The 14,936-nt window shown below is 38.2% G+C and overlaps 1 protein-coding gene and 1 non-coding gene across 5 annotated transcripts in view; one reads left to right on the plus strand and one right to left on the minus strand.

Annotated features, from left to right (window-relative positions):
• The window catches only part of LOC106669393, a 130,100-nt gene that overhangs the window by 103,413 nt on the left and 11,751 nt on the right, over positions 1–14,936 (plus strand). Inside the window, exon 1 of one of the 4 annotated variants that reach the window (XM_024224584.1) lies at positions 768–936. The exons of the other annotated variants lie outside the window; for them this stretch is intronic. Coding sequence (XP_024080352.1) covers positions 842–936 — 95 coding nt within the window. The 5' untranslated portion in view covers positions 768–841. Of the gene's footprint in view, positions 1–767; positions 937–14,936 lie in introns of those variants that run through there. 4 annotated transcript variants of the gene reach the window in all.
• Positions 3,045–3,118, minus strand: Trnan-guu. Its single transcript has one exon. It is a non-coding gene; the product is annotated as a tRNA-Asn (tRNA).

Genomic DNA, 14,936 nt, shown 5'->3' on the forward strand with positions numbered 1-14,936 from the left:
TCTGCACATATCAGTGAGAACCAGAAGAAGAAAATAAAGACTTAAAAACTGAATAAATTGTGGAACTGTCAGTCCTGTGGGATCAGAGGACAGAAATGAAAAAGGAAAACAGTCCTCAACAAGAAAGAAGCAAAATAAGATATCCTAACTTAAACATTTATCAGCTGAAAATTTATAGAGCTTCCATCAACCGATGAAACTGGCAGCTATAAGGAGGCGTGTGTGTCACCCGAATGAAGTGACAAAAAAATTTTTTTCTGAGCCAGTATTTGGCTTCCAGCAGAGTTGTCCCCGGGTAAGAAAACAATAGGCACATAGATATTTAAGGTCAAGGAAGATTAGAAAAGGCAAAATACCAGATTATGGAACTCAACGCTTCTCGCAGCAAGTGGTGAGAATAACCGTGGTTTAGCAGTCTCCTGCCAACCAGAATTGTTCGTCTGACGCTGAAGTTAGACTCCAGGACTGTGAACAGCTAGGACACTTCAATCCCCAACATACAGTTTTTAAATCTAGACTCACATTTTCACTCACTCTTCCCTATTTACACACTATTATCTCAAGTAGTGTGAGTATGCATTATTCCTCCATTATCTTTAGCACATACTACCTACCTAACTAATAACTAATTAAATAATACTCAATGTTCCGCCATCGGCCCTTTCACAGTATACTTTCACGCTAATAAATACATTCAGTGTCAATATAAACAGTATTGGATACGAACACAAAATAAGATAACTGTCAGGACTATTTACAGTAAAACATAATACTGCTGTGCCGCAATCGTTCTTGCTCTCTGAGTGTCAACCTCACATGGCCTATTCTTAATCGGGTGATTATGATCACTCTTCTACGACTCAGATCCTCCGCCATGCACGATCCCAGAAATAATGATGTAGAAGAAAGAAGAAATCATGGCAAACAACATGGAAGGTAAGAAAAACGGAAAAAAGTGTTGCTCAGCAAGAAAGAAGTAACAAAAAGTCCTTGCTTAATCACTTATTGTGAAGTGAGTAATTAATTAATTATGGGCACTTAGCGGGTTCAGTTTCTACACGCGCGATAACGCATTGCATCCCAAACACAGTAAAGTTCTCTGGCTCGTAGCCCCCCAGCGGTCGTGGGTTCGATTCCCACCGTCGCCCTTAGAATTTTGACTCGCTCCCCGCCAAAAATAATCCATATAACGTACTCAGGATAAATTCGAAAAACAACTCAATTGAAAGGGTAACAAACAATGAAAAACAGAATAATTACAATACAAGGGATATAGGAAAACTTTGAAAAACCTTTACAATGGAGTAATTATTAATCAGCATGCTGCAGGTTAAATTCAAAAAATTAAATAGGAAAGGTTAATTATAATTAATACTGCTCGAGGAATTTACGGTGTAAAGGAATTATAAATAAATGTCAAGTGCAAATGGAAATGTTTTAGCACAAACAGGTCTCGTCTCGTATCATGTTTAGCACTTATTTCCATTAAATTATCATCACTGATGTATAACCGTAAATGCTTTTATAGTCGTCCGATGAAACGTTTGTGATGGCTTTATTGAGAATGTAATTATTTTTGCTTTGCTTTATTTCCTGTTTACAACTTCATATATGGACATATTTGTTTATAAATAACAATTAAGTAATATATTTAGATAAATAGAATGTCGAGATGATTTATTTTTTTTATTTTTTTTACATGAAAACATACTTTTTTTTCAGAGGGGAAGAAAAAAAAAATTAGAAAATTAGCGTTAATGACATACTGAAGTTAAAATTAAATTCTGTTAAGCTAATGTAAAATTGCCTTTTAACTCGTGGATTTTCGTACATGAATTACAGAGAGACATGCTCCACATTTTCCCCTTTAGTTGTGTACTTTGAAAGCCTTCAGGCAAGTAGTGGACGTGCCTTGTGGGAGAGACAGAGAACGGACAGCCAGGACGGATGGACAACCGCTATACTGTAGAAGTTATAAGGGGGACATCGCTTTGATGTCTTATTCAACAGTTTCTCGCCGAGCTTTCCAAATACAAGTGCGTATGTCTTCTTGGGACACGTGTTCGGAATAAAATCCAACCGGGTAATATATTATACAGATCCTTCGGCTTTATAAAATTTCCTTTATGATGTATTCGGTGTTAAAATAAAATCAAATCTTTATTATCCCAGTATAAAATAAAAGAGGGAATTGATAGATTTTTATGGTTGAAGAAAGCTCAATGATGTTTAGTCAAAGTGAGCAAGAAATGATTGAATTTTCATAAGGTTGAGTGCAATTATCACACCAACACGTGCGAGAAACCATTACCAGCCTGATCGATTTTCGCCGGCACAATAAATGTTTTAGGACAAAAATACCTTGTTAAATGATTATGTCGACAACTGGGTCAAAGAAATGAATAAAATATTGTTACAATAAGCGCCTTTGTCACAATGGCGTTTGAATTTTCTATTGTAAAACATCTCTGATCATTGAACCGGTAGAGATATAGGTTTTATAGTTTATTATTTTCATATTTCTTTCATTGTATATATTCAAGCGAAATGAAAAAGAGTGGTTTAATACGGCCCAATGTTGACTTTGAATTTGTGTGTTGTGAATAATACAAAATTATATCAAACTGGTGATTGATGACATAAGTCCTCTTTTTAGCAACCTTTCGTTACTGATGTAACAATACTAATAATAATTAATTAATCTTTACGTAAGGTTTTGGTTGAAATGAAAAAGTTAGTGTCACAAGCGGGATTCGAACCCACGACCTTCGGCTCAATACGCCGCTGCTCTAACCACTTGAGCTATCGTGACCTCGATCCACTCAGACGTCATTTTGAATCTGTTTCTAATTCCAGCTGGTATTCGGAGCGTTTCACGCAGATAAAGGAGGAGGAAGAAAGACACGATTCAAATTTTGCAACTGATGAAGAAGAAGTTTGGAACACTCCCCTCACTCTGGCTGAACTGGATTATGTTCTGAGTTCGGTGAAAGAATCTTGTCCGGGAAGTGATGAAATCACATACTCCATGATTAAAAAGTTAGTGTCACGAGCGGGATTCGAACCCACGACCTTCGGCTCAACACGCCGCTGCTCTAACCACTTGAGCTATCGTGACCTCGATCCACTCGGACACTAACTTCCCATCTCAACCCACCTTTTGAATTTTCCCTCCTATTTGCCATTTTTCAAGAGATGGGAAGTTAGTGTCCGAGTGGATTGAAGTCACGTTAGCTCAAGTGGTAGAGCAGCGGCGTATTGAGCCAAAGGTCGTGGGTTCGAATCCCACTCGTGTCAGTAACTTTTCATTTCATCAAGAACCTTACATAATGATTAATTAGTTGAAAGAAGTTATTTGGTCAATCGGACCACGAAATATAATGGGTTTACTACTACTACTAATAAAGTGTTTATTTGTTTGGTTTGTCGCACAGAGTACAATATATAATTTCATATATAAAGTTATGCATATATTGTTGAAGTAGTGGGGAGTTGTCAAGAATGAGGTAGTTTACAAGAACAACTTTTTTCATTTTTTGCCGACGTTTCGACCTTTATTCGCGTTATCTTCAGGGCCTTGTTAAATTATCTAATAATCTTACATAGAGATTAATTAATTGAAAGAAGTTATTTAGTCAATCGGACCACGAAATATAATGGGTTTACTACTACTAATAATAATACGTCCCTAGCGACCAATTTTGAATGGAATGTGCTAGAAACGGATGTCCAAAGTGATCACCTCCCCATTAAAATAGAGTGCCATATTCGTAAAGTGGATTTTGAATTTTATCCTAAACGGAATACCCGCATGACAGATTGGAATAAGTATGCACAAATCTTCCTAATCTACGTAACAACGTCAACATAGACGTTGCCACGTTTACGGAAAAAATTAAAGCTGCCGCCTCTGAAGCGATTCCAAAAACGGAACAGGAAAGTTCGTAACTGGGTTCCGTGGTGGAATAGGGAATGCGAACTTGTCTGTAGGGCAAAAAAAGGCCCTAAGACGGCTGCGGAGGATACCGACTGATGAAAATTTGTCAAACTTTCGTAAATCCAGAGCCAAAGAAAGAAGAGTAATAAAGGAAGCCAAAGAAAACTCTCTAAAATATTTAATTTGCAATTTAACACCACGTATGGAATCCTCGGATATATGGAGGACGATCAGGGCAATTTCGGGCAAAAGAAAACCCCCAATGATGCCAATACTTCGTGCAGAAGACATGGAACAGAACTGTTTCAAATTGCTGAGCGTATAGCCCGTCATTTTGAATCTGTTTCTAATTCCAACTGGTATTCGGAGCGTTTCAGGCAGATAAAGTAGGAGGAAGAAAGACACGATTTAAATTTTGCAACTGATGAAGAAGAAGTTTGGAACACTCCCCTCACTCTGGCTGAACTGGATCTTGTTCTGAGTTCGGTGAAAGAATCTTCTCCGGGAAGTGATGAAATCACATACTCCATGATTAAAAATCTGTCTCCGGAAGGAAAAGTAAAGCTTTTGAAGCTGTTTAACGAAATATGGGGTGCGGGATATTATCCTGAAAACTGGAGGGAGTCGGGCGTGATACCCATTGCTGAGCCGGGTAAAGATCCTAGCCTCCCAGAAATTTACAGACCTATTTCTCTAACATCATGTCTCAGCAAGACATTGGAAGCCATAATTAACAAAATGTTAAATTGGTTTATTGAGACAAAGGTCTGTACAGTTAATACCAAGCTGGGTTTAGAAAGCACTTTTGCTCTGAAGATCATGTAGCGCTCCTTGAAAGTGCTATTCAGAAGACTTTCTTGGAGAGAGAGTTATGAAACAACGGGTCACTAAAAAACACACATTAACACATATTATATCAAATTTTTTGATTTAACAAAATTTATTTCTCCAAGGACAATATGAAATGGACAGTCCTTCTGTCGAGTTGTGAAATTTATGAATTAATTCTAGTTTGGTTAGCTCGTTTAACTACATAAGTAACATTCCTAATAAATAATTAAACCGTATGCTATGTACATCAATATACAACCACCCCATTTAAGAATTGTACTTGAGCAAGGCAGTTAGTATTTGAGTCCCATATCCCGATAATTGGAGGAAACGGATTTGTTCTTTTTTTTAACGAGGGTTCGCAACAGCAGAGGTCATATAACCCCTCAGGGTGCCGGTGTTTTGAAAAAAAGCCCATTTAACAAGTATGTCGGGTTCGAATGCAGGGCCTCTGGATTCGAACCCGGGACCTTTACCTTACAGTGATGATCAACAACTAAACCGGTGCGGCCACCGATGACCCCTGTGTTCTATTGTATATATTAATAGTTTGTGTTGAGAGTGAATGCATTTATTAGCTTGATTGTGTGACGTGAGTGGGTTGATGGCGGAATATCTAGTACCCATCGACCCTCAATTCGTTTAATTGCATAATATAAAATTAAGTAATTTCAAAAAGTTGTAAAATTTAATTAATTTATGGTACGTGGCATAATTGTCTTGTTTTTCAATACTAATATTTAATTAATTATTAGTAAATAATAAAATATCGGTATATCCTCCAGACTCTCGGGTTTACCCCATCAAATGGTATTTTAAATTTGATGCAATATTCATGTAACCTGAGAGTTCATTATTCTATAACTATATAGCTTTTTCTTATTATTCTCATCGTGGTGTAAAGTTTGTGTCGAGAGTGAATGTATTTATTGGCTTGAACATGTGACTCCGATTAGGTTAGCAGTACAGTATGTGCAAAGGTTGTATTGAGAGTGAATGTATTTATTAGCGCAAATGGGTGATGTGAGATGGTCGATGGAGGAATATCGAATACTCCATCACCCTAATACGAACGGTATTTAACGTGAATGTATTTTAGAATAAAATGAACAAGAATGGGTTTGGAACCTGAATTGACCTAGCTGTGGATAGCAACCCCCCCCCTCTGAGCCAACCTCGGTGGTTGGTTAGGCATAAACGGATAAGACTGAAATCTGCCCCCGGACTGCTACACCCGAGGTGGTTGATTCTCCAGTCTGCCGGCAATTCACTGTAAATAGCAAAAGCTGTAATTGCCGAGGGACTACGAGAAGCCAATAGGCTCAACTCGGCAAATGTTTGTATATTTGAGCTTATCCAAATTCAAATCCATTAATATACAAAAAATAGAAATTCCTTTAGTCATATATTACATAAATTATTTTTATATACACGTTATTCCAAATATTTATGTTATTAAAGTGATACCCTCCTTCAGGTATATAATTATCTATTAAGAACGTTCAGCTCAAGCCATTACGTGAGATTATAAACATTCTCAGTTCCTCACTGAAGATGACTCGATGCCGAAACGCGCTTGAGTAGTTCAAGAAACGTTCGAGTGAAGACGGACCCAATAAGTGACCTAATGCCGATTGATTATGAGACTCTCTGACGCTCATCAACTCTTACCTTGCCGGGTCTTGTATTAAATGAGTTCTTCTGGCAGCAAGACATTTTTCAAGAAAGCATAATGAAGACATCTTACACCTTTTAAAATTTAAAGCCAGCAGTTGGTCTCGAATCATCAATTACTTTCACCAAACTAAATTGTCCTGCCTAGAACAAGTTTTAATTGCTTGTACAGGACGTGGAAGGCTGAAGAGTTTGCTTTATTCACTTTGTTTTTTATGTTATTTTAATTTACCTCTTCACTTGGTTGAATTTTTATTTGTAATAGGTATATTGTAGATATAATAATACATAATGGGGCAATAAAATATCAATAACAGGTCGGTAAGCACCTGGACAATTCCTTGTCGATATTAAGTCAACTCCTGAGCAATTATTTGTGGAAAAGCTTCAACATTTCTGTTTACCGTCGTTGACAGGGATGAACAAAAATCCCACATTATCGCAAATTCTTAACGAAAAACATCCGGCTTTAATTAAATAGTTTATCAACTGGGGCACACACGAACGTCAAAATTCCAAACACCTGTTCGGTTCGGAAATCCCTTATATAAACTTCCTCAATTTTTTTTTTGCCAGCTCAAACTCCGTCTTGTGCTGCTGGTCTGACAAAGTTTTCAACATAATTTTCTTTCTTTTCGTGATAAGAAGAGAGAAATGAGAGACGACAGTCTTAAAAGTGTACGTGCCCTCCTAAGGGGAACTTTTTACATTTAAAGTTGTGCACTGGATTTGACCCATCATGCATCATTCGTATGCGTGATATTAATGCTTGGGACAAATTTAACGCGGTCGTGTTTTTGTTGCGCTCCTTTCCTTGGAAAATTCAAATTCAAATTCAAAAGCGATTTCAGTTTAAGGACTGTGCAAAATCTGGTGTTGAGTTTTTTTTAATAAAAGGGAATATATTGTTATCGAGGTTTTATTTTACCATAGCTTGTTTTGATTTGACTCTATAAATGTTTTTTTAAATTTATTTTTATACTGTGAGACATTAACGACCTCGTTAATACTCAGGAGAGCTAAGGAGTTTAGGAGTTGAATCAGGATGTTCGTGACGCTTTCTCTGAAGTCGGTCAAAATCGATCGCACCCTTCGGCCGTTCAATCTGGACATTTTCCAATACGATGTCCAAAAAATATAAAAAAAGTAAGCTGAAATGGACGAAGAAAGATAATTGCGATGATATTGCTATTTTGAGGTCGTTAAGGAAGTTTGATCGTAGGATCATTTCAGGTTAAATTATAATGTCAAACGATAATGATAATCTTCATTGACATACCAGAAAAATATCATCATTTGTAAAATGTGAAAGCTAAATTGCTTTGAAGCTCTTACGATTTGACGGAGTTTTGTTTGTTGAAAACCGAATGTCAAAATAAGGTGAGATCGTCATATGTATAAAATCAACTGGACAAAAAAAAAGAACGATACAACAATTCTCAGGGACGCAGGGATTGTGAACAAACGGTAAAACAGTGTAAGGGGCAGATGGAAGGAGGTTGGGTGAAGGTCCCGAGGCCTCACCATTTATCCATGGATGCTTCATCCTCACAGAAAAGCCAGACAGTTGAACAAAGGAACGTTCTTTCCCCGGACAGCCTTCTGTCACCGTATGGTCGACAGGGTTCGGAAAAAGACCAGGGGAGGAGAGGTTTGTCCCATGCACTATTTCTCCGACCCTCGTTCTAAGGTAGAAAGAAATCGTTAACGATGAAGGGGTGCACGTTTTATTTAAAAACTTTTTGGTTACAGTGTTTATTCTCGTTCCCCCCCCCAAATATTTTATTTTGTTGCAGAATCAAGTCGAATATAATTGGATCAATTATTTTAAACAATTTCGTCTTAGTTGAGAAATTTATTTTTTATGTGTGAGAGATGAACTTCTCGTTTGGCCGTGTTATGCTTATATTCGTTATTTTAGGACACCACGGTAGTCGAGAGATTAAGGTGTCCGACTCGCATTCGCCACAATAACGGTGTGAATAAACTTCAAGAACCTCCTAACAAACATGGAAGGAAAGAGGTCACAGAATGTATTGAAAGAAGCTAGAAAAACATGCAAATCCTGACAGGATTCTTAACAGGACACTGCAAACTAAATGTCCATCTGAAGAAGATTGGCATAATTTGGCAGATTCTGCGCAGAAGCAGAGAAAACACGTACTAACAAACTGTGGTCCTAACTGCAGGAGGAAGTGTTTTGGGACATACAACGTAACCGTAGAGTAGATCTAACCACTGAAACCAGGCCTACAAATCAAGTCCCTTGATGAACTAGGACTTACTTTAAGCACAGAACAGGGGATACAATAGCTCTTAAAGGGCGCAGTATAATACATACTCCGACTAATACATACACATCTTCAGCTGTTACGAATCCCGACAAAGCCCATGGCTTTTTAATGGATACTATGAAAAATCTGTAGTAAAGTGCTTTGACCCCTCGTCAAACATTCCCTTCACATCATGTAGAAAAAAATGAGCAGCAAGGCTTTAGAGTTGTGCAGAACCGATATAGGGTCTGTTGTTGAAGATGGACTCAAAAAGTGACGCTTTGCCGGTTCAGCATGAGTTTACCGGCTCGCAGATCAACATCCACATCAACTTTAGAGTAGTCGATGCAATATCTTATCTTTAAAAACAACCAATATTGCTTTGCATGTCTAAGAAGCATTTGACAAACTTTGGCACCCCGTTCTCCTTTACACGTTAAAAAATATTCTACCTTTATCGCGTCGTAAAGTATTCTCACATCAGTCCTCTTCATATGTTGCTAACGTAAATCACTACCCATAGACTCCGAGCCTACCCTCAAAGCAGAAGCAGGGGACCGCGAAGTCGACTGGTTAGGTCTTCCGATTCGTATTGGCCACGCTGGCGGGTCTGGGTTCGAATCCTGGCAGCCCATGGCCTTTTAATTTATAACTAATTTAAAGTAAATTTGTTTGACTCTTCGTCGACGTCACTCAACAGTAGTTAAGACCTCCCTATATGACAGGAATTACTGTACTTACTTTTATTTTTTATTTCCTCTTTTCCCATTTCTCAATTTTCGAGGTTGGTCTGCATATTGGCAAAATAACGCTAAGTTTTCGTTTGTTTTATTTAATACTGGAATCACCAAATCAGGATGATAGGATAACCAGCTAATAAATTCTCTTTTAGTGTTAAAATTTTAATCAGAAAATGAAGTTTTAGTTATATTTATAATTTCGAACTTGTAACCGTCGTGGCAGGAGCATACGAGCGAGCACTTAAATTAATTTATTGATCGTAACATATGAAAATAACAGTCAAATTGTTTTATCTCTTTATTAGTACACAGTTAAAACATAGGAAACCCATTAACATCCAACCGTCCGTCCTAACTTTCTTTTATAAAATATATTGTTGGTAATACAATTTTTATGCTACTACCTGTCTCTAGGCCCTTCATCCCCTTCTTCAAGAATCCTTACAATTATATCTGTACCCCCTGAATTGTTTACCCCTTCTGTCAAATGCGAAATTAAAAATGTACCTCTCTAGAAGCACCTGGAATTGATCTCATTCTTTACCTTTCAATGTTTCGTAAACTTCACAAAGAAAAGCCAAAATTTTCCTAACCACTCTTTATAAAGAAGATCGCCCTATCATTCATTAACATGGTTCACCCAATCCCTAAGCCCAAGAAACCACCAACTTGGGAATTCCTACCATCAGTTTAATGTTAATTCTTGTCAAACTGCTTGAAAAACCTCTTAAGCAAATACTTTCCACCTCGAATCTTATTTGGATTCGCATCCTCCCTTGAGGGTTCTTCCAGAATAAGTTTTCGATTTGTCCTCTGGTAACTCAAGAGCATTCAGTTCTCTACACATTTATTCATAGTCAAGTCCTACCTGGTCGACAGGTACTTTTTACTTTTGGTCAGGATCTTCTCATTCAGCTTTGTATAATGCGGACCCGAGTGATCCTCAGGGTCTGCTGCACTCAGGATATTCTGCTGATGATACCATTATGATGACACTGCCTTTCTATCTTATTACTCCTACCCCATTATAATTCCCTTAGCCCTCCACACACCCAAAGCAGAGCTTAATCATTTCGCAGGCATCAAAAATCTCAATAAAATTAATGATAAGTAAGGAATGAAGTGTTACATTTTGAGGTGCTAGGAGGTCTAAGTTCAACTTCAAAATTAAATTATCTGGTTGATAGCTTAGATTTGGGTTGGATACTCTTCCTCTTTTTTTAGGTCATGCGGAAGTTTGACAGGTCTTGAGTTAGTATACACTATTGACATCCCTTCTCAACCCGACCCTTCTACCCTAACATACGCCGATGACGCTGCCATTCTTTCCTTTAACTTCCACCCCGTTATAGTTCGCCGAGCCCTCTAGACACAATTATCACCCTTGAATTAAAAATGGCGAAACAAACACAAACCACAAAGTCCCAAAATATAACCTCCATGCCTTCTATATCCGATCAATTATAACCTCACCAACCTTCTACGGGAAACGTCAACTGGTGGGCTGTACGGATACAATCTACAGGAAGCAACCCCATAGGGTTGGCGTGGCGTTGTACAGGGAGGGCACAAGAGTCTCTAGGGTAGCGACCCCGCTACTGACTGTATTCTGCTGATTTCCCTTCCCATCCCCTCACTACCTACATACGCAAATGACACAGCAATTCTATTCTTACCTCTCACCCTGTCAAAGCTCACCGAACTCTCCAAGGTATATATATTGAACAATGGTTCGAAAAAATATCGAATCCAACTAAACACCACAAAATCTGAAAACATAACCTTCATTCTCCTTAATGAAGGTCCTCTACGTACAATTTATTATAACCTCACCCCCCTTTGGTATCAAAAAAAGCCATTCTCTATATCGGATCTCCATACACGACTCAAAAGGACAGAACTGAGCCGACGATATCGATTACTTAAAAGACTAGATCACAGATAATTTTTTCTCGAGGGTTTGCAACAGCTAAGGCCATATAAACCCTCGTGTACCCCCTAGGCAATACGATAAGGAACTATTGGGTTTAACAAAATCTTACAAACTCGGCATAATCCGGACCTACAATCCGTCTCCAATCTGACGTACAACAGCATCTCTTCCGATTTAATCCTAATCATCCTCCTCGATAACTAAAGACACAGTGTCCCTGTAACCTGCTGTCAGATTCTCATTGATTAGTTAGATTAGTTTTTCCGCTCGATTTAAGTGAACTATGCAGCCTATTGTGCTTTGTGCAGATTGTTGTTTAATCATTGTATATAATATGCTTGTTGCAACAAGTGACCCGATCCGAAATTTCCCTATTAGTAGTCGAATCAATACGGTTGTACCTATAATCTCCGTTTGTGTCTGACAGGCTTATGACTATCACAGTATCGAAAAAAATCGATATCGTACTGTTTACTTCGAATCTATCGAAATTCTATGGTAAAGACAAGAAATCGCGAAAAATTGACACTCAGGGTGGTTGGACGGAAAGTCCCTCTGAATGAAATTTAACTGGCTGTAAACGGTTGCCCTGCAGTTTCATATGGGATTCGTGTTTTTCTTATTACTTCAGTAGTTGATGGGATTCATTTGTGCAGGACAAACTCAATCTTGATTCTTCAGCTGTTTTATCCAGTTAACCAAATTTTTGTCATGGCTCGAAAAATCATCATCGGAATCACTGTGGTCTAATCCTGCTGTCTGCTTTCCGACTAGTGCAAATTATTTCTAGCACCTTGGGAACTGCACTGCATTAAACCTTGGGTTAATTGCACCCGTATGTCTTTGTAACGTTTGTCTTTTTCAGTCAGGAGCGCTTCTTCGCGCAGACTCATAATTTGCAAATTGTAGTGCATTCTTCTCCCAAGACATCATCTCTAAAAGATTCCAATGGCTGGAATAAAACTGAAATTGGCTTGTTGGTAGATGACATGACAGAGACTGAATTCTATCATGTCCCCATATCTAAAACATTGTTTATTCTGCGATAAAGCGGGTTATTTTGGACGACACTGCTTTCGCAAGATTATAATGTTTATTACCTATTTCTCCGATTTCCAGTGCTTTTTCCACAAAAAGTTTAAATTGTGTGTTAAAAGTAATTTAGCTGTTTTTGCATAGGGAAGAGTCCATAGAAGAACTATCAATAGAACTAGTACGTTAGCACCGTAATCTGTAATAATACATCTCTCTCCCTCTCACTTACACTCTCTCACACACTCACGCTCTATCTCTCCTTCCATTTCTCTATTTATTTATCTATCTTTCTCTCCTTGTTTCACACTCTCTCCTTCTCACTTACGCTCTCTCCTACTCTCTATATATCTTTTTCTATTTTCACTTCTCTCTCTTTCTCCCTCTCTCTCTTCTCTCCCTCTCCCTCCCTCTCCCTCCTACTCTCTATATATCTTTTTCTATTTTCACCTCTCTCTTTTTTCCCTCTCTCTCCCCTCTCCCTCTCCCTCCCTCTCTCTCCCTCTCTCTCCCTATCCCTCCCTCTCTCTCTCTCCCTCTCTCTCTCTCTCTCACTCTCTCCCTCCTTATAACTCTTTCTTTTTGTCGCTCTTTTCCTTACCCTCTCATCCTTTTTTATAACACTTTCACTCTCTCTCTCTCTCTCTCTCTCATCTATCTATCTATCTGTCTGTCTCTCTCTATCTATCTATCTATCTATTTATCTCTATCTGTCTATCTATCTATCTATCTGTCTGTCTCTCTCTATCTATCTATTTATCTCTATCTGTCTATCTATCTATCTGTCTGTCTATCTATCTATCTATCTCTCTTTTTCTAAATAGTAAAGCTATTTCGTATTATCTCTCAGACCTGTACAACGTTTCTTTTGTAAAAGAAAGTAAAGTAATCCTGATAACAGGAACAACCAACCATACAATTACATTTGGGTGTCTCTGACGAATGGCCAAACCACTTTAAAAGTTTTTTTATCTTCTTAAAATTATTATCAATTAAAATTTCATGGGCTACGATGAAATTTGAACCCAGAACTGCTAGAATGGCAAATAAGAGTCGGTTGCCCTAACCATTCGGCCCTTAACTAATAACCTAGGTCTAATAAATTATGAATTTCCTTTTGGGGTTTGCTGGCTGATGAGCCTTAGCTTGGTAGTTTCCTATCATTTTGGTCTGCCTCATCTCCCTGTTTTAACCTTCTCACCATCTTCTTTCCTTCCTTAATAAATCCACCTCGTTGGGTGTCGACGAGTGTTCAACCTACTTGACAATACTTTTTTCAAATTCTCCATTAAAAATTCATGGGCCTCGATGGGATTCGAACTCAGAACCGTTAGCTGGCAAATACGAGCCGGACACACTAATCTTTCTGCCACAGAGATCTTAACAGTTTCTTTTGTCTTTGCTACATGCAATACCTTATGAAATGTATTGTTTACTTGTTAAACGATCATTGAATGGCGAAATTACGATACTTTTTCCAGATCCTTGATTATAACGTCAGGGGTCGTGATGACATCGATGTAGTGGCGTATGGTTTAATTCACCACTCATCACTATACCCTGACGAGTGATGCCGTTAGTTGCCCAATATGCAAAAGTTGTTTTCCTAAACGCATTTGTTCAATTTATTCCAGTTGCATTCGAGGCTGCACCGTCCCCCTATTAAAAAGAGTGGTCCCCAGTTCAGCTTGGAACTTAGCTTAATTAATTGGAAAACAACACAAAGTCTGATTGTGACATGGTGTATATGTTCTTGATGGGATATGTGAATTGTTCTAACTCGCACTTCGATATCCAATCAAGTCTGTGGTCCCCCTGTCACAAACAGTTAAAACCCCTCCCCTGTCCAAATTCCAATACAGTTTAACCCTTTCGTTAATTTACCGCCACGCTTGTCCGGCTTTTCCATTCATCAGATTTAGTCGGATTCATTCATCCCTCATATTGCAGTATGATATGACAATTGGCAATGATTTTTTTATAACGAGAGGTGGATGCCAGTTTTCCTCTTTTAATTTAACAGGAATGCATGGTTGATTTTCCGACCTACTTGTCCGTATAAATGAAAGTTTATGCGGCCTCATGTAACGATCGGCCTGTTCAACTTATAAACTTATGTTATTATCGTGTATGTGATTATTTCTATAATTACAAGTTGTGTTGTTGTCATATGCCCGCGTCAGCTGTACACTCGGAGGCAATACAGACGCTGAAAATACGCTTCGATCGCGTGACTGAAATTTATATTGTTTTTTTTTTTTAAATATTTTTTCCCCTTTATCTTAAGAACAATTCAATCGAAAGGCGATGCCGGTAATCTTCCATTCTCTCGAGCCGATTTTAATTTGGCTCATCCCATTGTTCATCCATCTTAAGTCGTACCATCGACGTTGTTTCCTTCTAATTAAGTGTCGTTGTTTTGTAATTAATACCGCTTCTGTTATGTTCACGGTTATTGTTCTTGCCGGATAATTGGGAAAATACATAAAATATGCGATAAGCCCGCCCTCTTAAGG

This window comes from Cimex lectularius, unplaced genomic scaffold (assembly GCF_000648675.2).
Source record: "Cimex lectularius strain Harlan isolate CLEC.00 unplaced genomic scaffold, Clec_2.1 scaffold46, whole genome shotgun sequence".
Classification (NCBI taxonomy): Eukaryota; Metazoa; Arthropoda; class Insecta; order Hemiptera; family Cimicidae; genus Cimex; species Cimex lectularius.